The sequence below is a fragment of the Carassius carassius genome, chromosome 31, assembly GCF_963082965.1.
Source record: "Carassius carassius chromosome 31, fCarCar2.1, whole genome shotgun sequence".
In the NCBI taxonomy this organism is placed as follows: domain Eukaryota; kingdom Metazoa; phylum Chordata; class Actinopteri; order Cypriniformes; family Cyprinidae; genus Carassius; species Carassius carassius.
In genome coordinates this window covers 883597-906641 of record NC_081785.1, presented here as the reverse complement: position 1 = coordinate 906641, position 23045 = coordinate 883597, and the positions used below count along the sequence as shown (strand labels likewise).

The 23045-nt window shown below is 34.7% G+C and overlaps 2 protein-coding genes across 2 annotated transcripts in view; one reads left to right on the top strand and one right to left on the bottom strand.

Moving 5' to 3' along the window:
* Positions 1-4405: 4405 nt before the first annotated feature.
* LOC132111277 (thioredoxin-related transmembrane protein 1-like) lies at positions 4406-10206 on the bottom strand. The gene is made up of 8 exons (XM_059518434.1): positions 9990-10206; positions 9428-9543; positions 8137-8182; positions 7862-7990; positions 7703-7748; positions 6882-6983; positions 6363-6423; positions 4406-5284 (listed from the first exon to the last, which is right to left on the bottom strand). The coding sequence occupies exons 1-8, from the start codon at positions 10187-10189 to the stop codon at positions 5058-5060; spliced, it is 927 nt and encodes a 308-aa protein (XP_059374417.1). The 5' UTR covers positions 10190-10206; the 3' UTR covers positions 4406-5057.
* An 8026-nt stretch (positions 10207-18232) lies between these two features.
* LOC132111255 (1-phosphatidylinositol 4,5-bisphosphate phosphodiesterase beta-1-like) overlaps positions 18233-23045 on the top strand; it is an 84984-nt gene continuing 80171 nt past the window's right edge. The window contains exons 1-2 of the mRNA XM_059518400.1: positions 18233-18571; positions 22745-22822. Of these exons, the coding sequence (XP_059374383.1) occupies positions 18473-18571; positions 22745-22822 (177 nt within the window). The 5' untranslated portion in view covers positions 18233-18472. The remainder of the gene's footprint in view (positions 18572-22744; positions 22823-23045) is intronic.

Sequence of the window (23045 nt, the reverse complement as noted above, 5' to 3'; positions counted from 1 at the left end):
TATTATTGTTAATAAATATTTTAGATATTTTTTATTAATGTATTTTTATTATTTTAATTGAATTAATTTGGGTTAGGATTATGTAATGGGGCTGATGAGTCTTGAGACGTGTGGATCCATGTGCAAGCTTTTATTACACAGCTATCGCTAGGGGAGGGATATGTGCAGAACAATACTCGGCTGTGTGTGAAAGGACGTCCAATGCTTATAAAGCGTGTCTGATGATTGTGCTATGTGTGTGTAATTGGTGGCAGCTGTGTGTGATTGTTTTCAGGTGATTGTGATTGGTGCAATGGAGCATGGGAAATGTAGTCCAGGGTTTTCTGTGTAGTGTAAGAGTCTGTGTTGTGGATGATGACCTCTGGTGGTGAATAAATGGAAGTTCAGTGACCGGATCATGACAGATTATGTGTTTTAAATATATATATATATATATATATATATATATTATATACTTCATATCACTTTCACTGCACCTCCTCCTCAATGTAAAGATCCAAATGTTTTTTTTTTAGAAAATTAATACAATACAACATGCAATGCTGTAGTCATTTATTTATGTAGAAAGCAAAGAAAAAGAAAGCATGGGAGTGTTTACTGTGTAATTACATAACCCCTTGGATGAAGGATTAAGGCAGTAGTTTTTGATACATTTTGCTTATAGGATCAGTGGACTGGGGTGTAACATCATCTTTTTCCACTTAATCTGGCAATGAAATCAGAGGGGAAAAAACTATTAAAGGGATAGTTCACCCAAAAATCTAAATTATGTCATTAATAACTCACCCTCATGTCGTTCCAGACCCGTAAGACCTCTATTTATCTTGGGAACACAGTTTAAGATATTTTAGATTTAGTCCGAGAGCTCTCAGTCCCTCCATTGAAGCTGTGTGTACGGTCTACTGTCCATGTCCAGAAAGGTAAGAAAAACATCATCAAATTAGTCCATGTGACATCAGAGGGTCAGTTAGAATATTTAGAAGCATCGAAAATACATTTTGGTCCAAAAATAGCAAAAATTATGACTTTATTCAACATTGTCTTCTCTTCCGTGTCTGTTGTGAGACAGTTCAAAACAAAGCAGTTTGTGATATCCGGTTCGCGAACGATTCATTCAATGTAACCGGATCTTTTTGAACCAGTTCAGCAAATCGAACTGAATCATTTGAAACGGTTCACGTCTCTAATACGCATTAATCTACAAATGACTTAAGCTGTTAACTTTTTTAATGTGGCTGACACTCGCTCTGAGTTCAAACAAACCAATATCCCGGAGTAATTCATTTACTCAAACAGTACACGGACTGAACTGCTGTGAAGAGAGAACTGAAGATGAACACCGAGCCGAGCCAGATAACGAACAAAAGATTGACTCTTTCACTATTTGTCAGACCGATGTTTGCTCGGAGGCGCATGTGTATGCAGAGTTTCTATTTAGGCTATAACAAGTGTTTGCAGCATTGAGCAATGCAGTGGTGAAATTTGCATGCTCACGTTTCCTCTCATTATAACACATGAATTGTAGACATTGTGAAAAATTAATTATGCATATATTCATTGTGTTATAACAGAGATTTGTGTGATTGCGATAAATTGAGATGTCTAAGAGATTATAAATGCAGTGCTCTTTGCCTGCATTCAGCCAAAACATGCAGCAGCCGCTCAACGCTATCTCACGACCAATTCGTACGTATTTTACGAGGTGGCTTATTCGTATGAATTTGTACAACCTCACTCGTACGATTTTATACGATTTGTCTAAACCCCAGTGACGGTTAGGTTTAGGGGTGGGGTTAGGTGTAGGTAATTCGTACAAATTCATACGAATTGTGCAACTCGTAAAATACGTATGATATGGCAACAATCGTATGAATTTGTACGAGTGTGGTTGTACGAATTCGTACGAATAAGCCACCTTGTGAAAAATGTACAAATTGCCCGTGAGATCGGGTTGAGCCGCTTGCTTTAGTTAAAAATAACAGTGTTCTGTGAATGATGATGCTTTAATAACAAATATTTATCAGGAGTGTGTATGATGGGATTTCATAAATTTTATAGAGAAAAAAAGTAATGGAACTAGTAATGTAACTAATTACTTTTGTCAGTAATCAGATTAAATTTTCAGATTAACTTGCACAACACTTCACTGAAATCATTGAAAAATCCCCACAACAATAACACACAGACTGACAGCCAGTCACAATTTATATTTTTAATATCTTATAAACTAGTTTCTTGCATTTAAACAAGCCTTTTGGAACAAACATTATTATCACAAAGTATCAATCATCCAGTTGTTTTTAGGGAAAATAATAAATACTACATTGGTAAATAATGCTACAGTTATTCTGTTGGATGTGGATTACTGTTCAAAAGTAATTTCTGTTTACTAAGCCTGCATTGATTTTATCCAAAATACAGTAAAAACAGCAATATAATGATATATTATTACAATTTAAATAATAATAATACAATAGTAAACAATTTTCAGCATCAGTCTTCAGTGTCACAAGATCTTCAGAAATCATTCAAATATGCTGATTTGGTGCTCAAGAAACATTTTTGATTATTATCAATGTTGAAAACACTTGTGTACAATTTTATTTTTTCAGGATTCTATGATTAATAGCAAGTTCAAAAGAACAACATTTATCTGAAATAGATACCATTTGTAACATTATACACTACCGTAAAAAAGTTTGGGGTAACTATTTCTTTTTTGGGTGGAAAGAAAGAAATATTTTTAATTCAGAAAGGATGTATTAAATTGATCAAAAGTGACAGTGAATACATTTAAAATGTTACAACAGTTTTTTTTTCCAGGTAAACACTGTTCTTTTTAACTTTCTACTCAAAGAATCCTGAAAACAATTTGTAAACAGCTGTTTTCAACATCGGTTTATGTCTTCACCTACTGGTTCCTGTAATCACCTTGAGAGCTGTTATCAATAAATGAAATGATTTTTGAGAATCTCCTGGACATGCCTGGACCCCCCATAAGACTTGATTCAATTCGAGCAATGCATAAGTGCATCGTGAGATAGATTTATGTGATCACCTGCACGACAATCGGCAGATTAAACCTATACCTTGATTTAAGTGCAATGTGATTATAAGGATTTGATTGTGCTTTATTGTACACTTTATGACTCGTTTTCTTTCTTTCTTTCTTTATTTTTGTATATATTTATTTACATAAATATATTTATGTCTTTATTGCTGAAATGCAGAAAAATTTTTTGAGAAAACAGCCCTTTAAAAATATCTATTATCATTAAAGAGGCAGATAGCCAAAGTGTAATAAAATGAACAAAGATTAAAAAAAAATAATTTTGCCTGTTGTGCTTTTAAATGCTGACATGACAAACTAAAATCCAAAATGCTTCATATCAAACTGTTTAATGAACACAAACCCAACAGTTGTGAACAGTTTACACAATTTTAACAATCTCTCACACAATACATTGACAATAAAATGACAATAGATGTTCAGCATATGATAAAGGACACAGAAACATTGAACAGATGTGCTGGTGTGTTTCTGTGCTGGTAAATCACTAACATTTATTTGCTACACAGATTTAAACAGTCTGTCCAGAGTATAAAAATGAAAGGCAATTCTTAAAGACTGCACCGATTTAAATACCAAAGACATTGTTTATTTTGCAATATATGAATTCAATTTGCAATTACAGGGAATACATAAAAAAAATCTACACTGTACAAAACAACATCTTCATATCAATAAGAAATACTTATCCTGAGACCTGGTACACAAAACATCTGTCTGATAATACGCTGTGCTTATGGAACTATGATTATGGACAGTTTGTGCAATTCAATACTATATGCATCCGGTGTGTGTGTGAATGCTATAGTGCAAAAAATACTCCTTTCCTTCTGAAAACAGTCAGGACTGAGTTGTGGCACAAGAATGTGAAACATGAACAATCGAGGAAGCGTTTATCATTACAGCAAATTAAGGAATTGTGGTAAAACAACTGTGTAATGCATGCATCTCATTAAACCTGTTAAGAGCATGGCTTTTATATTTTTTACACCAAAATAATAAGAAGTTTTGATAGGTTTTGCATTGCAACATTTTCATGACAAATAAGCACATTTTCCCCAAATTCTCAATGTTATAACGCATCAGTACCTTTTTCTGAGTTCTGTAATTTTCAGTTATTTACATTACTCTAACACAATATTTGTGTACTGCATTACAGTATAAAAAAGGTCAAGTCAAAAACAACAATTACACAATTTATTAAAAAAAAAGAAATCAACAAATGATACATATTTTAATATTTAAATGCATTAATCACACCACTGTGTAGAGTTTGCAATAATTATTTTTTAAATTATTTTTTTAATAGATTTTTTTTTTTATATTTTTGAAAGAAGACTCTTTTGCTCACCAAGCCAGCATTTATTTGATTAAAGATAGAGTAAAAGTAGTAATATTGTGAAAAAGTATTACAATTTAAAATAGCTTTTTTTCTATATGAATATCTTTTAAAAGGAAATTTATTCCTGTGATGCAAAGCTGAATTTTCAGCATCATTACTCCAGTCTTCAGTGTCACATGTACAATATATGTACCATGGGATGCTGTATGTGCTTAATCAGCATAAACAATGTCAAAATGTAAAAAAAAAAAAAGGATAACCACTATTAATTATACATTAACAGGTTGCACTTTTCTTCTGTTTTTTAAAGTGAAATTTTTTAGATATTCATCCTAATACACTGTAAACATGGTATTTTTGCAACCTCAGCATTAAAATTATTCTATTTATGCACATTCATATTTTTGCCATTTATAGAAAATATAAAACTGTCAATGTTTGGTATCTTTCAGCAATTAATTTAAGCAACTATTCTTAAAAACTAAACTGAATTAAACCGCAGGTAAAACGTGAGGAAAGCACTGAATGGGCAAACCACGTTCTGCATGTATGAAATCAGCAGAAATCAGCTGATAGCTGGCGTTGCTTTGCATATCCTACAGATATGGCAGATTGCTCTTGTTTTTGGTGGCAACTGCAGTGACTTTATGTTCCCTCGGTAGTGTTCTGCTCCAGTGGTTTGCGTTTCCTCACTGAACTCTCTGCTGCCCCCTCTGGCGGAGGCTGGTCACTGCCAGCGGTGGCTCCATCACTCATCACTCCTTCCTCATCGGTCGACTCATCACCAGACACTCGCTCGCTCTCATTGTCCAGGTCAGATGTGCGTTTCTCCTCCGTCAGGATGTCCTCCACCTCTTCCTCTTCCTCTGTAACTGAAAATGAATCTGAAACCAAATGAAATATAGAAAAAAAATAAACTTATTTCAGCTAGTTAACAAAACACTTCTAATTTTTTTTTTTTTTTTTAAACAGCTCAAATTAAAACTGAAATAAAAGTGTTAAAAAAAATAACCTAAACTTAAAAAAAAATCTAATGGAAAAGGAAAATATAACATTAAAAATAATGTAAAATATTAACACATTTTTATAGTATATCTATGATACAAAATAACACTGAAACTGGGCATTAAATATTCACAATATATTTGGAATGATTTCACTTAAGTTTTAAAATATAAGCAACAATATATTTTTAAATAATATTTATTTCTAAACAATAAAAACAATGTGTTTGAATGATGCATCTCTGAAAAATGATGTCTTGTTTTCCAGTATAAATATCTAAACATTATTAAATCTAGAAACATTAACTTGAGAATCAAAAGGACCAAGTCTTGAATTAAGTGAGTTTGAGTTTTTTTTCCTTACCCCATTGACAGATATTTTGTTCCTGTTTTAAACTTAAACTCATTACATTTTCATATGTTTTTCAGAAAACAAGACTTCATATCTTATGTCATTTTACCTAATACCTAACTAAAAGTATCTTGATTTTAAAAAATGTAACTATTTATACTGGAAAATGGTAAAAGTACAGAGAATCTGTGAAAATCTGTGTACTATATAAAATGAACAAATAGTAACATTTTACAATTAGATATTATTTGTTAACATTGTCAACTTTTTTTTTTCAAAGCACTTATACAACTTGTTAATTGCATCATTTATATTTAATTAAAATCAAAAGTTAACATTAACTGATCTGAGCTGACATGAACTAATAAAGAACAGTTGTATTTTCATTAACAAAAGTATTGCTCATTGTTAGTAATGTTTTAACTAATGTTAATCGATGTGAACTTATCGTAGATTCATACCACAAATAGTGTGCAATATGCAATAATAAACTTTTTAAACCGCATTACGCTACAATGAGATATTAAAAAGTCAAATTAAACCATTTAAACATAATTAGTGCAGAGTAAATGATAAGTGCGATTCGAATCTCACCTGTTTTTTCTCTGTGCTTGGGTCTGGACGGCCAAATGCAGTCAGCGATCAAAACCAGCATCTAATTGAGATATATTTACCATTAGACTGAGTAATAATCCCAAAACCAGCAGCTAAAGTTCACTTTTGAAGGTTTGATCCACTACATGTGAGAACCACCCACTGTATCCTCAAAAAGAGCCGCAGAATCGACCAGTGTTACACAACTCACCGTTGTATAATGTAGGAACTTCTTTTTCAACATTTATTATGTAATTCCTTTTGGTGCAAGTCATCATGTATCAGTACAGTATGTGCGATCTGCTTCATAGAGCTCTCACATCAGATGAAGTCAAGTGCACTTTGTTGGTTCCCTTTTGGTAAATGGTCTTTTTAGATCTGTAGCACGAATGCTCCGTCCGCAGGAATATATATGCATGAGGTACTTTCATGCAAAGACTAAAGCATTTCATTTTAGGTTCGAAGCATGAATAATACATGAACCAATCTAAACTGTGAAAATGATGTTTTTAAACTCACCAGGCCGAGCATCAGTCCCATAAAGAGCGTAATGATGGCAAAAATCACATAAGAGCCCCAGGAAGGGATACCGAGAGTATTCGTCAGGTACGTGTGGATTTGCTGTGTTGAATGGACAGAACAGAGAAGCATTTAAAACAAATAGCAAGATTAAATTCAGACTTGACAGGTTTCTTCATAAAATAAACCTCCATTTGGTGAACGAATGCATCAATTACCCAAAAGGACGAAAGAGCATCAGTAACACATTACATTAGAAATTAGAAGAGTAATAAATGCTTTTGCAGTATTTTTCTTTATCAACTAATGTTGTCAGCTAATGTTGAGAAACAGAAGGCAATTATGAAGTGTTATCAAATGAAGTGTTATCAAATATGAATCAGGTGTATAGCTTTAGACATGGTAATTATAGAAAAGTTGACCCAAAAATGAAAATTTCTCACATCAAAATCCAGCCACATATTTGTTTAGAGCTGTTTAAACGCAGTGCAGATTTCTCTCCTGATTCAACCAGATGATTTTTCACTGGAGGAAGCATTATTATGGACTTAAATCTTTAGCAATGGTTTGAAGTTAAAAAGGTCTTCACGATGAATTCGTTTGAGCTTTTCACTACTCCAGATGTTAACGGATGGACTGGAGTGCTGTGGATTATTGTGATGTTTTTATCAGCTGTTTGGACTCTCATTCTGACGGCACCCATTCGCTGCTGAGCATCGATTGCCAAATATTTGGATATTTCTCCAAATTTTCATTTTTGAGTCATCTATACTTTTTTATTTAAGACAATACTACAGAACAAATTGCTAAATGTTTCTTACTCTGATCCACACGGAAAGACGAAAGAGATTAGCCATTCCTGACATTCTGTAAATGAATAAATGCAATTATATATCAAATGTATTCAATTCGAACAACCCATTTGATGTGAGGCAAACACATCAGCACTTTTTTTTCCAGACAGAAAAGGTTGTATTTACAGAAGAGAGGATGGAGACTTCCATCCTGGCACCGGCTCAACCATTTCCCACTTCTTCTGCACAACATACGCCTCAATATCCTCAATAGTACGTGATGAAACATATTTGCGGAAATTGCCATCTTTAGCACTGTGGATGAGATGTGTTTTTTTTGGTATTATAATTTAAATGTGTAGCATTTTTAATAAATACAGAAAATAACCTAAAATAAAAATTTTAGTCCATTTTTGTCATAACACCTGAGGGAATATAAATTCAGCCATCTGAGGACTTACTGAAATATAGTCGGCAGTGTTGTAACCAGAAACCTCCCACTCAGACCTGCAGAACAAAAGAAGAGAGGACGGATATATTGATGCAGAAATACAGATAGAAGAGCGAGCACATCCTATACTGGCCGAAAAAATCCCTTCGGCATGTAAAGGCGGTGAATGGTCTATAGCAGCACAGTAATAAGAGTAAAGCATGACAGCTTTCTGACAGTAAGAGGCGTTTTCTCGCCACCTGAGACTTCCACAGAAACGTACAGAAGAGACGCCATTCAAACCTCGCTGCAGGTGGAAGCACAAAACAACAGACTCCATTTGCACTGCATCATTAGCCGCTTAAATGCAATCTTTGGTCTTGAACAATGGCTTTCATCTGCTTGTGATGTCACTCGCTGATAATAACTGCAGTAAGAATTCAAATTAGCAATCTGTTAAAGTGGGCTCCTTTAAAGTCCCACTTTAGTTCATTTGAGCCACATGACTAAACTTAAAGGGACTCTGTGTGCAAACAATCCAGCAGTGTTCAATGTAAATGCCAGACCCACTGCTGTAGATCAGACCAGACACAAACAAGGCCTTCTCACTATCATACGCATATATTTCTTTTCAACGGCATTGAATGTGGCTCATCCTGTTTTATGTAACTGTTGCACAATGTCAAAATGTTTTTGGCACTGATGTCAGACTAATTGTACCCATCAAGTTCCAAATAAAATAAAATAAAAATACAATAAGTATTTTATTCACTTTATAAAACAAGATCTATGTATTAACATTTTTATTTAAAATGTAATATACAAACCAATAAAAAATAACTATATTGTAATATTTTGTGGTATGAAAAATATTAATGATGACACTTATTAATAACATACAGTATATACATATTTTCACACACACATATATACACATACATTAAATACAATAAGTAATTGTAGTTTAAGTAGTAATAATAACAACAATAACATTTTTGTATTATATTTTAATTATATTTTATTAAGTGTGTGCATGTGTGTGTGTATACTGTACATATACACACACACACACACACACACATACATATAAATATACATATAAATAAATATATATATATATATATATATATATATATATATATATATATATATATATATATATATATATATATATATATATATATATTTATGAGAGAGAGAGAGAGAGAGAGAGAGAGAGAGAGAGAGAGAGAGAGGTGGAGAGATATACCTTTAAAGACATTAAATGATTCACATTTTAATTTCAAAACAGCATCATATACAGGAAGAAGCAATGGTCAAACCTGGTTGTTGTGTAACGTCAACCCTGCCCACTGATATTCCCAGACTTTCACTTTGTCTTCCAAGACTCTCCCAGTCTGTTTGTAAATGTTGGCAGGCCGGACACCACGGAGCATAACTGATAAAACACATGAAACAGATCGATTCATTTACATGCGAGCATAAATGCTGCATATCGTATGTAAATGTGGGTGTATCCCTGATGATGTGATCATGTCCACTGTACGCCACTATTTACACAATAACATACACAATATATGTGCATATAGATTTTTATTGCATACCATGACGATCTGAAACGATTTGCGTGCATTTATATTTACTATTGCAGCAAAAAAGAGATTTATAATCACTTCCGGTGAGAACTCGGCACACCCGTCACTGCACAACAGTCTTTGTTATTGTTATTATTTAGACACACTGTTACAGTATAAATTGCTACATTGTTGCAGCGCGCGGCTGATCAAAGCATCATCGAATCCCAGCGCTATTAATCTGACCATTCACATCTGAATCCTGCAGAGTATGGATCAGATCAGATCAGATCAGACACACCGTACTCACAATTTGATCATCCATTCGCCGTGCAAGATGAGCGTCCAGTTTGCGTCGGCCACCGTCAGTACATTACTGGCGTCCGTCTGAGCGACGACACGAGCCGCAAGCATCAGGAACACAGCACAGATCCAGCAGGAGCTTCTGCTGTATTTCAGCATGTCAGCGCGTCTCAGTCCCGCCATATTGCTGCTGCTGCAGGAGCACATGATTCAACACAAGCAGGAAATACAGCGGCGGCGCTTAAAGCTGAACCCGACAGATGTGAATACAGCACTTCTGCAGTCACACACACACACGCCTTAATACTGCACACATTATACTGGTAGCTTAATTTAATTTTACACACAATACAGTAAAAAAATGCTTGTGTGTGTTAAACATTGTCAATAAATTTTGTAAATATACACAAAATAATGAACATTATAATGAATATAATGAATTCAACATAATGAATAATGAACATCACTATGTGTCTATTTTTATTTTATAACATATATTAAAATACATGTCGATGTTTATTATATATATATATATATATATGTATGTATGTATGTATGTATGTATGTATGTATATATATATATATATATATATATATATATATATATATATATATATATATATTATTTTTCATATTTAAAAAAATATTATTATTGCTAATACTGTGTGTATAGAAACAACAATACATATATACATACACATGCATACATACATACAGGAAATACAATAAGTAATTTTAGTATTAGTAGTAATTAACAAAAATAAATTTTAGTAATACATTTTTTGTATCATATTTTAATTATATTTTATTAATTATGGTTGTGTGCGTTTATATATATATATATATATATATATATATATATATATATATATATATATATATATATATATATACATATATATATATATATATATATAACATTTATTTTTATTTTTTTACTACATACTATGGTTTTTATGTATGTGTCTGGGTCTAGGACAGTGAGAGGACACAGATGCAGAGTGGTGAAAAAAAGAAGAAATCTTTATTCTCACCACAAAACACAAAATAACATAAACAGTAGTTAAATGCTGCTCAGGTAAACAGATATTCCAGAGCTCGCCGGCACACTGCAGACCACTGAAGCGGCCGGATCTCTGTACTATGAGTCCTTAAGAAAGATAAACAGAGATTCAGACACTGATGCTTGCATGAGCACACAAAGCACTAGCGAGGACAACACAATCTACTCACGACAACAGATAGAAAGGTGGAGACATCGAAGGGAGTGGAGGAATGAGCGACAGGTGGGGAAGAGTCAGCTTGTGATCTGCACATCCCCACTGCGAAATCAGCACTGATTGCCCTAACCACGAGCTACCGAACATGACAGGACAACACAGACAGCAGGGGAAGCTGAACGGAATGAGCACTTTAGCAATAATAAACGGTTCAACAAATTTGGGTTAATGTTTATGTCTTTAGAAGACAACCAGACTCTCTGACCACACACTTAAAGTGGTGGCTTAGTATGGTGACGGCCTGCCGATGGTCTGGAGGATAGGCTCGCAGTGGCTCCCAGCTGTCGACAGAACTCTGTACCCCTGTCAGAAACCCAATTCACCAGGTGGCCATGAATAAGGAAAACGTGATCTAAGACAATCGTCTCCGTCTCCCTTGCAGAAGGCAATTTGGGTAGGGGAATAAAATGGGCCGCATTTGAGAACCGCATTTGCTATGTTTGCAATGGGGCTGCGAAGGGACAGACAACGGCTGGAATAGCCCTTCTGGGGGTCGATTGGATAACTGACATGCAGCACAAATCGGACAGGCCGACACAAACTTTCGAGTATCCCGCACCACGGACATCCACCAAAACCGCTGCTTGATTAACCTACATGTACGAGTCGCTACAGAGTGGTAAGCTAGGCTAGAAGAGTGGCCCCACTGTAGGACGCTAGTTCAGACTGACTCGGCACGAAGAGCAGACCCTCTGGGCATCCCGCGGGAACAGATGCATTACATAGTACCGTATAGACTTTGGACACCCCATGTGACTGCCACCACAACCCGTTCGGGATGCAGAATAGCTTTGGGGAGGGTGGGACTAGCCTCAGCCTCAAAGACCCGTGACAGCGTGTCAGGGTTACCATTCTTAGAGCCCGGGCGATAAGAAATGGTAAACCTGAAACGTCCAAAAAATAATGCCCAGTGAGCCTGTCTGGAATTTATTCTCTTGGCAGTGCGGATGTACTCTAGATTTTCATGATCAGTCCAAACGATAAACAGAAACTCTAACCAGAGACACCACTCCTCCAGGGCCAGCTTGACAGCTAGTAACTCCCTATTCCCGATGCTGTAGTTCCGTTCCATGGGGGTTAAACGATGAGAAAAGAAAGTGCAGAGATGTATTTTCTCAGGGATAATAATCTAATCTCTGAGACAGAACTTCCCCAACCCCCTCCTCAGACGCATCTACCTCCAAAATTTGTGGGAAGTCGTGGCCTAGTGGTTAGAGAGTTTGACTCCTAACCCTAGGGTTGTGGGTTCGAGTCTCGGGCAGGCAATACCATGACTTAGGTGCCCTTGAGAAAGGCACTGAACCCCAAAACTGCTCCCCGTGCGCCGCAGCATAAATGGCTGCCCACTGCTCTGGGTTTGTGCTCACAGTGTGTGTGTGTGTTCACTGCTCTGTGTGTGTGTGCACTTTGGATGGGTTAAATGCAGAGCACGAATTCTGAGTATGGGTCACCATACTTGGCTGAATGTCACGTCACTATCACAATGAACTGACGAGACGGGTCAGGGGTAGTTGAAATAGGAGCCAAAATAAATCGACTCTTTAAGTTCTCAAATGCAGTCTGAGCCTGCGATGACTTGTGGAGCTGAGATCCATCATTGGAAGGGTGATCTGGCTAAAATTCAGAATGAACTGCCTGTAAAAATTGGCGAACCCCAGAATATGCTGGACTGCTCTACGACTATCTGGGGTGGGCAAATCAGCAAGCGCCTTTACCTTGGTGAGATCCATTCGTATACCTTTATACCTCTATAATAAATTTGTATGTGTAAATATATATTTAAAAAATAATAATTGAATGTATATTTAAATTGAAAACAAAAAAAAAATCAATACAATAAAAATAAGAATAAAATACATTTTCTAAAATATATGATATAGATACATTTTGATATTACATATTATTATAACTGTGTGTCTATAGAAGTCTTTAAAAAAAAAAACGTAGTCTCCAGAAGAAACCAACTATTTTAGGGTTTGTTATTGATCTTATTGGTATCTGCCAATATTAGCATATTATATTTCTAATTATCATCACTGGTCTGAATTAATATGGGTGAGGCCTAACTAAAAGATTCATGAACTAAACATAAATTACATTTAATTTTCTAGAAGCTAATTAGGCATGCTCTATCGTTTTGCATTAGATAAATAAGCTCATAGATTAGTTTGTAAGAGATGAAAGCTGAGGGGAAGTTACAGTTTTTCTGAATTGCTAAGACACATTTCTTGAAACCTGCTCTCCTTTTCTCTAAACGGTGAACACAAAACCCAATTTTCAAGCTACATTCACAAAACCTCTGACACCTCTTGCAAAACCAAACATTTGACCCAAAACTTAACTTTAATCAAAATCACTCACTACCGTCAAAAACCACACAAAACCAGCTAATGTGCAAACACAACTTAGCTACCATTACACACTACATAAATAAATGCAAAACACTGTGGGATAGCGTGAATAATTTTATTCTTGTACTCCGATTTAAACAAAGAAATAAAATAAAGCTTATAAAAAAACTGCAGCAAAAAAGAGAAACAAAAGCTATGTAAAGAAAAAAAAAACAAGACATGTTTACAGCATTCATTCTGCCTCAGGATCACGCCTCTCTGCTGGGTGAGGCCACAGGACTTCATCCACGTCACATGCTATGTTCTCCCTTGCAAGGCAACGGGGAAAGAATGCTTTAGCATGCCGAATCCAGCCCTGGCAAGATTCCACGCTGATGTCGCCACATGCTCCAGTCATTGCTTGAATTAGGTTCTCCTGTGTGTAAGGGTTATGGTCATACACTTTCCATCTCCATGCTGAGAAAAACTCCTCGATAGGGTTTAAGAAGGGAGAGTATGGCGGAAGACAGACATTACAGTAATAAAATGCTGCTCATTTTGAAACCAGTCGCGTATTCTCGGACCACGGTGAAAGCTCACATTGTCCCAAATGACAACATACATGGGACGCTCCGCCTGTTTGCGCTCCCTCTGCTCGAGCAGAGCACCCCGTAGACCATCCAGGAATGTTAGCAGCAGTTCGGTGTTGTATAACCCAACAGTAACATGACTGTTGAGAACCCCATAGCTGCTGATGGCACCACAGATGGTTACATTTCCACCACGCTGGCCAGGCAGTTCAATAATGGCACGTTGACCGATCACGTTGCGACCTCTTCTTCTCCTTTTGGCTAGATTGAATCCAGCTTCATCCATGAAAATGTATTCATGAGGCATAGCCATTGAGTCAAGCTCAAAGATTCTCTGTACACAGTGAAAACTACATTTAGTTCCATAAATGACACAGTAAGATGTATACATGTGCTGCTTCCCAAACTACACAGTACTTTCTAGTACTGAGTTTACTTTCTTGCACATATTGACATCGTAGCTCTTTCACTCTCTCACAGTTTCGCTCAAATGGTACCCGATAAACTTGTTTCATCCTTATCTTGTTGCGTTGCAGGACACGATCAATTGTTGACAGACTCACACTATTTATTCCCTCGAAATGTACGTTGTCTTCTACAATCCGCTGCTGTATTTCATGCAGTCGAATTGCATTGTTCTGACGGACCATATCCACAATAAGTGTCTCCTGGTGTTGTGAGAACATGCGTGTCCTTCCACCCTCATGAGGCCGTCTTTCAATTCTGTAAAAAGAACCCCATTTAGTTAGAAGTATACACATACACACACATTTTATTCAGTAAATGTTTTCAAAACACAGTACCATGGAAAAGTTATGTGTCATTGTCCCCTTTCTGAGACAAGTATACTTTACCTGTTTTCTTCTCTGAAGGTCCGGATTATAGAAGCCACTGAGAACCTGCTTAGGTTTGGTTGCACACGTCGCCCTGCCTCCCTCATAGTCATGCCATGCACCAGAACATGATCCATGACAGTTGCTCGAATGTCATTTGAAATTATTGATCTGCTTGGTCTTTGTCCTCACCCACCACCTCTGACACAGACTCCTCTTCCTCTTCCTCTTTCTCTTCCTCTTTCTCTTCCTCCACCTCTTCCACCTCTTCCACCTCTTCCTCTGTTCTGCTCCATTGTTGGATCAACTCATGCCATTTGCATTTGACTAGGCTTAAATACTGTTTTCTAATTGTGTGCACTGATTGGACACATGTGTTTTCAATTTTGAGTGGTAGTGTGTAAATGATGAGAACAGTGTGTTAGTTGTGTTTAACTTCTGTAGCCTGTGTGCACATTTCGGGGTACAAGTGTATGACACTGCAAAGTTGTGTTCTGTGTTTGAGAATGTGTTTAGAGTTTTGGTAAATGGGCGATTCAGATTCGCAAATTGTGTCCTAAACAGATGAATAGTGTTAAATATTTTGACAACAGTGTGATTGATTTGATGAAAGAGTTTTGGCAGTTGCCAGTTTAGTTTTTACAATGGGATTTAGTGTTTTAGCAATTCAGAAAAACTGTAATATATGAGATGCATGATTGCATTCAGGGCTGAACTGTATAGGATTTAGATTCACAGATGTGGGAGAGAAAAAGAAGACTCTGAAATGATAAATGCCAGTGCTGTCTTTGTCAGTCAATATTAGTGCATTAGTGTTTTAATGATCACCTTCTGCCTGAATTGGTCAATACTGGAAGCAGATTTTATCAGGGATTATTTTGTCCAGTTTGTTCAGTGTGCTTCTTTCTGTGCCGTTTACACAGTTTCAGCTTTCCTTCTGTGTATTTTAATGTTCCGATGTCTGTTTGTGCATCACGCATGAATCATATTCTAGATTTGAGCTGTATTATGATTACATTATAGATTACAAATAGATATGTTATTGCTCTAGATTTCAATCACAGTAATGGCAATGATATTGTCAGTGTAATTTATTTAAACAAATACTACCATGATGTATACATACTTATTTTTAAAAGTTATTTTTTTTTTAATTTTGCAAAAAAAAAACTGAATGCTAATAAATAAGTTTTTTTTCATTCTTTATAAATGTATTTATAAAATATATTTTCTTTTAATTTCCTTCTGCAGCATATTGTAATTGTTTATTTAAAATTTCATTTGTAATTTAATTTATTTGTAATTTAACAAAGTTTTTTGCTGTTTTCCCCCCACATTTTAGCCACATTACAATGAGTTAACCACATCAACTCTGGGGACCCACCGGTGGGTCCAATATTGCATATGCCTAATTCTCAAAAAATCTAAATAACAGCTCAAGTGGTTAATAAAAGGTAACAGACACTTACAGTTTTTTACAGACACTAGGACACATTTCTCAATACTTAGGCCACTTTTGCAAAACTCTTCACACAGTTCTCCTAACCAACTTTCAGCTTGGCAAAGCAGTTCATTTCACATTCAAAATGCACTACAACTACCAAAACACTTTATTCAGGTCTCAAATCAACTCATTCTTCCAGAACACTAGCAAAGGTTGACAGCCGACAGACACAGTTTGTCATCCACAAAAGAATGACCTAAAAAACACTAACAACATGTAGAATTATACAGTGTTTTCTTGTGTAAAACAAGGACACATCTCTGTTTATAATTCACTGCAATATATGTTATTCGTCAATATTTTATGTAGTTTATTTATTTTTTATTTTTTTGCAATTATAGGATTAATTCCAAAATAGAAGAAATTGTATACACACCATCCACTGATACAGATACAATAGTAATGCAAATCTACTAATTGCATTTAATTTTAAGATTTAAAATATATTTCATTCAGATATTACTGTAGAAATGTAACAAATTGCTGTCTTATTCAGTTTTGTATTATGTTATTGTTTTGAACATAAGTTTAACAGTTTTGAAAACAGTATGTAAGCATGTGCAAATTGACTTGTACGTACAAAGAGTTTTGGCCGTTGTTGTGTCTGAGTGAGAGAAGAATTCATGAAATTTGAGAGATGTAGTCGTTGAATGCATTTTGTGCTAAAGCAATGATAATCGATCCTCAATTTAGCCCAAATAGACTTCTGTTGTGCTCACTGTGTGAAGAGTTTTGCAAAAGTGACCTAAGTATTGAGAAATGTGTCCTAGCGTCTGTAAAAAACTGTAACTGTCATGATAAATTGGCACAGTGCAAAAAAAAAAAATTTAATCACAATAAAAATAGGCTTTTTTCTTTCTTTAAGTATTTATAAAATATATATTATTTTATTTTCCTACTGCAGCATAATATTATGGTGGATTTAAAGTTTGATTTATTTTAGTCACACATATTTTAGTCACATCACAATATTTTACTAAAAGAGAATAACACTTAAATGTCATGAAAAAAAAATGGACACAATAAAAAGAAATCTTAATGAAAAAAATAGGCTTTTCTTTATCTATATATGTATTTATTTTTTATTATTATTATTATTTACGACTGTATTATTGTGTATTTAAACTGAGCAATTTGTCATTTTATTTATTTTTCATTTATAATATTTTTTTAAACATTTTAATTAACATGCATTATAATAGGTTACTAAAAGGGAAAATTTCTTATTGTCATGAAAAATTGCCACAATGAAAAAATGCTTAATTGTGTGTGTGTGTGTGTGTGTGTGTGTGTGAGAGAGAGAGAGAGAGAGAGTGTGTGTGTGTGTGTATATATATAAACTTAATTTAATTAATTTTTCATTTAATTTCCTACTGCAACATATTTTAGCTTTTAAACCTTGATTTATTTGTAACTATTGTAAAAGATGAAATGATGATTCTGATGTTCAAAAATCCCCACGAGTGTCCTGCATGCATTCTCTTTGCAGAGGTGTTATGAAATGTTTAATTGTGCCGGTTGCTCCTGCAGGGGAGGGATGCGATGCGCACTAGGAGGCGCTGAATCTCAGTGCGCACATGAGTCAATGTGCGGAGGACTCTCTCTCCCTCTCTCTCTCTCTCTCTCTCTCTCTCTCTCTCTCTCTCTCTCTCTCTCTCTCTCTCTCTCTCTCTCTCTCTCTCCATCATTTATGATCGCTCTTTCTATCTGCTGCTCATTTGCTCCGCGTCTTCGATCACTTCTTTCGTTCTCAATCACAGATCGTTCAGTCCAATCAGAAAGCATGCGTTTAACGCGTCCGCGCGCTAAGCGCTTCTAAATGACCATCCGTGCGCGTAAAGCGTTTCCATTCACAACAACTGTTCCGCGCTCCGCTTTTGCTTCTTCCCGGAAAAGAAAAAGAGAGACTCTTGTTTTTTCCCCGCTGCTTTGGCTGTAAATGTTGAAGCTTGAATGGCTGGAGCTCAACCTGGCGTTCATGCGCTTCAGCTCAAGCGGGTGCGCGTGTCCGAGAGTCTGAAGCGAGGCAGCAGATTTATGAAATGGGATGAGGTAAGTCACCAGTATCAGTCTGTGTGTGTGTGTGTGTGTGTGTGTGTGGGGGGGTGTTTGACGTCTTCAAGTCAGAGAATGAGTGCATATGATGCCTCGGCGGTGAATGCGGTTTGTTTGATCGCCCAACATCAACCCAGCAAACGGCGCAGACCCTCTCAATCAGCTCCCCATTGATCTTTCCTGAGGTTAGAGAAGGTTTGGGAGTTCTCAAGTCCATCACAGACTCCATCTGGAGCGAGTGTCAGAGTCTGCAGAGCCTCAAGAGAATGACATCAGGCTACTTGTGTGCAGTATAATGTATCACTTCACCAACCTGTCACTAGAAACCTGACTGCACTAATGCAACAAGCTCTCATGTGATTCCTCACTACACTATGGGTCGTAATGTGAAACCTAAACCTTTAAAAACAAGCGTGCAGTGGTGTGTCGCATTATATCGCGCGTGCTGCATGAGCATTGATTGAGTGCTGAGGATCTCACACACATTCACCTGTTGGATGAAAGAGTTTTCTCACTGCAGCTACAGATGAAGCAATTTAAAGATAAGATTCTATAAGATAAATATCTAATATTTTCTGTATTTAAAAGCATACACATTTTTTCTTGTTTCTCCTATTGCAGATGCTTTATTTTGTATCAGATGTTAAGAAATGAGGGGTTCTGTTGAATATTTAGTACATTCTCCTTACACTGAAAAAAAAAACGGATATAGAAACAATTTACAATTAACAGTTTTACAATGAATTATAAAGAAACGCATGGAAGTAAATGTAAAATTGACATGAGGCTGACTGAAACATACTCCAGTGATCTTTGTTTTTATTTACAACTTTGTAATTACATTTAGCTGTTGATCAACATGGGTTTTAATGGAATTTAGCATTTAGTTCATGCAGGTATTGAATATTTCATTACACCATTATTTAAAAATCAACTGTAATTCAGTATGAGGTTTTGAAACCGAGGAGGTTTTTACACATTAAACATTTGTTGATTAACTTTAGTACTTTTAATGCTCTAAAGCTTGAAATAATAGCATTACATTAATTTAAGACACATCTGCTATTCTATCCAAAAATTTTATTTTTAAGTTTTTAGAGAGAGACATTAAATCTTAGAACTGCTTTAAATGAATAATTTGAAAATTGCTGGAAAATCATGTGATATTAAATGTATTATAAAACACACACACACACACACACACACACACACACACACACACACACACACACACACACACAAAATCTGACCTTGAATGCATGAAATCCAATTGTAGGAGACTCCCAAAACTAAATAGGAACCGTAAAAATGAAAAAATAAAAGGGGCACTTTAAATATTAAGAGATTTTGAGGTGGTTTTGTAAATGATCCAAGTAAAGCATTTGTTATTGTTTTTAACATCAGACCTTTTGTCTGTTTTGTAATGTTCTAAGGCTATATAAAGGCCATTCATGGTAATTTTTAATCATTCATTTTAGAAACTGCTTCTATTCTTTTCCAAAAAGCTACCAGAGATTTTAAGAAGCGAGGCGTTTCATAGAATATTGATCATATTCTCTGTAATAATACATTTAGTTGTTGAACAACATGGGTTTTAATGTCCAATTCTTGTTCTTTTTACTTTTAGTTTACACAGATCTTGAATATTTGGTTACATCATTAATCAAAAATCAAATGTGATTCAGCTAATAAGAGATTTTCAGATTCTGTTCTGTAGTAAAACATTTGTGGATGTTGGTAGCAACAGTATTTTGGTCTGTTATGTAATGCTCTAAAAATAATAAAGAATGGCTTTTCATATAGGCTACATTCATGTCCAAAAAAAAAAAAAAAATCATTCATTTGACAAAAACAAACTTTTTTTTTTTATAAAAAAATGTTGAAAACGCTGGTTCATTATTTTAGTGTAAATTTAGTCTGATACCCTTTTTTTACATAAAAAATAAATAAATAATAATCTAGCATTTTGTTTAATTTAAACACTTTTTTAATGCACATTATCCAGAATAAAACATTTGTTGATGTTGGTAATAACAGTACTTTTGTCTATTATGTAATGCTCTAAAGCTAAATACAGTACATTCATTTTAGAAACTTCTGCTATGAATTCTGATTAAAAAATGTTTTAGGTAGTACACTTAAGTCAGATACCATTTCCAGCATTATTTCCTCATTTAAAACATTGTTTATCACACATTTTTAGATACCATTTATCTAGCATGCTCTACCTTTTTTTCTAATTTAAACACATTTTCGTTACAAATTAACAACATCCTAAGAATAATTCACACAATTAACATGGATTTTAAAATGTACTGCAGTTGAACAAAACCTGATGATCATGTTCTCCAGAATGATTTGAGATGTTATAAGGAAGAAGAAACCAGTGTCTGTGCCTCTAATTGAATGATATGTCCAAGAATCTGAAATATTGTTTCATTTTGCATATTGGTTTGAACATTTTCAAGTTTAAAAGGAGACAGAACCCCATCTTTTCAATGTATTCGTGCTCTTTTAGAAGCTGTTATCACTAAGGAAATGCAGTAGGTGTGAGTATTTTTGAGGAGTCTGCCTGCCATCAGCACAATAATGCCGGGCAGCTTTACATGAGCTTATGCTGAAACTGTTGACGTTTAAAAGCTTTTCTCTGCAAATAAAATGAGAAATGTTGGCCTGTTGCTATGGCAACTTTCATGCTTTAAATTCCTCTTCTTTCTTGTCTGTCTTACATTAGCGAAGACACAAGTTGGATGTGCAGTTAGAATGTGGGCAGACCCACGCAAGAGCTGAAATAACACAATCAATTACAGATCTCTGTAGAGAGGACGTCGGCGGCTTCCCTCAGCAGATCCCTAGTCTTTTCAAATGTTCTGTGACTTAAATGTTGTGACTTCCACCAGTGGGAAATTATTGCAGCCAGCGTGAATCACACAAATATAGAACGCTTATGCAACGTCTGAGTCAAACCCCAAATTTCGGTTCGTCCCGAGACCGTATCGAGAAACATGTTTTCAAGTGGATTGCCACAGAAATCCCAAGTGTTTTTCTTGTGCAAGGCAAGATTAGTCTTTACCTCCCTCTGAAACATGACGTCGGTTTACAGAAGACTTTGATTCTGCTGTGCTTTTTATTCTGAGCGCTTAAAATAACTGCTGCAGTTCACTGCACAGACCATATGATATCAAAATCAGACCTTTAGCCACTGCTATTTTAGTATATACTATTAGCTTTGGTTAATGTTTAGAATTTTATTTTTAGTTATTTTGTTGTGTTTTTGTCATTTGTATACATTTGTTTTATATATATATAAATTTGTATTTATTAGTTTTTTTTATTTAGCCAGTTTAGTACTTCAACCTAAACTAAATGAAAATGAAAAAATAAATAATAATAAATAAATAAATAAATAAATAAATAAATAAATATATATATATATATATATATATATGATTTTTATTGCAAGTAAGTTTGTTCTAAATAATAATAATAATTATTATTATTATTATTATTATTGAATTTTATGGATTATGTTCTGCCATATATGATATTCAAATGTAACTTATTTATTTTATTCCATCTGTTTGCTCTAAGCCACTGTTATTTTAGTATATACTATTAGCTTAATATTTTGAATCGTTTTAATTTTTTTTGTTATTTTAAGTAACTTTGTTGTGAGTTTTTGCCATTTTATTAGTCTATATACAATAAATAAAATAAAACTTGATGAAAATGAGAAATATTTTATTTAATATATTTATTTTATATATTTATTTGATTTCTATTAACATTTATTTATTTATTTATTTATTTGTTTGTTTGTTTAATGATTTTAGTTCATTATAATTATAATAACCCTGCTCTGTATGCTAGTGTAAAAGGAAACTTTCAGCAGATATATGCATTTAAAATGCATGGCGGTACAGACCAAAAATAATGACATCTTGGATTTAGATATTGTCCAAAATTGTTATCTAACAACAGCAAGTGTTTCCCATTTATTTACTTTAGTACTTCAAGTTGAACTAAACGGAAATGAAAAAAATATTGCCTTTGCAACAAGTAGAAATAAAACAAGTTTTAAAGCATATTGTGAATATGTTGTCCATAGCCATTTTTATATTATTTCTGCTGTGTGTTTATACTTAAATATATCATTTTTTTTCTGCTCAGGATTCTTCTACAGTGACTCCAGTGACATTACGAGTCGATCCTCAGGGATACTTCCTGTACTGGACGGATCAGAATAAGGTACAATTTCTCAAACCAGAATGCAGTTTTATTGAAGCTTGTGATTATTTGGTTTTTGTTTTTTCACAAGTGCTTCTTAGATTTGTGTGCAATTTTTGCTGAACCATCCAATTCAAGTTTCAATTCAAGTTTATTTGTATAGCACTTTTTACGATAAAAATCAATGCAAAGCAACTAAAAATTAAGTTAATTTTTTTTTTTCTGAACCATGCATGGCAGTGTT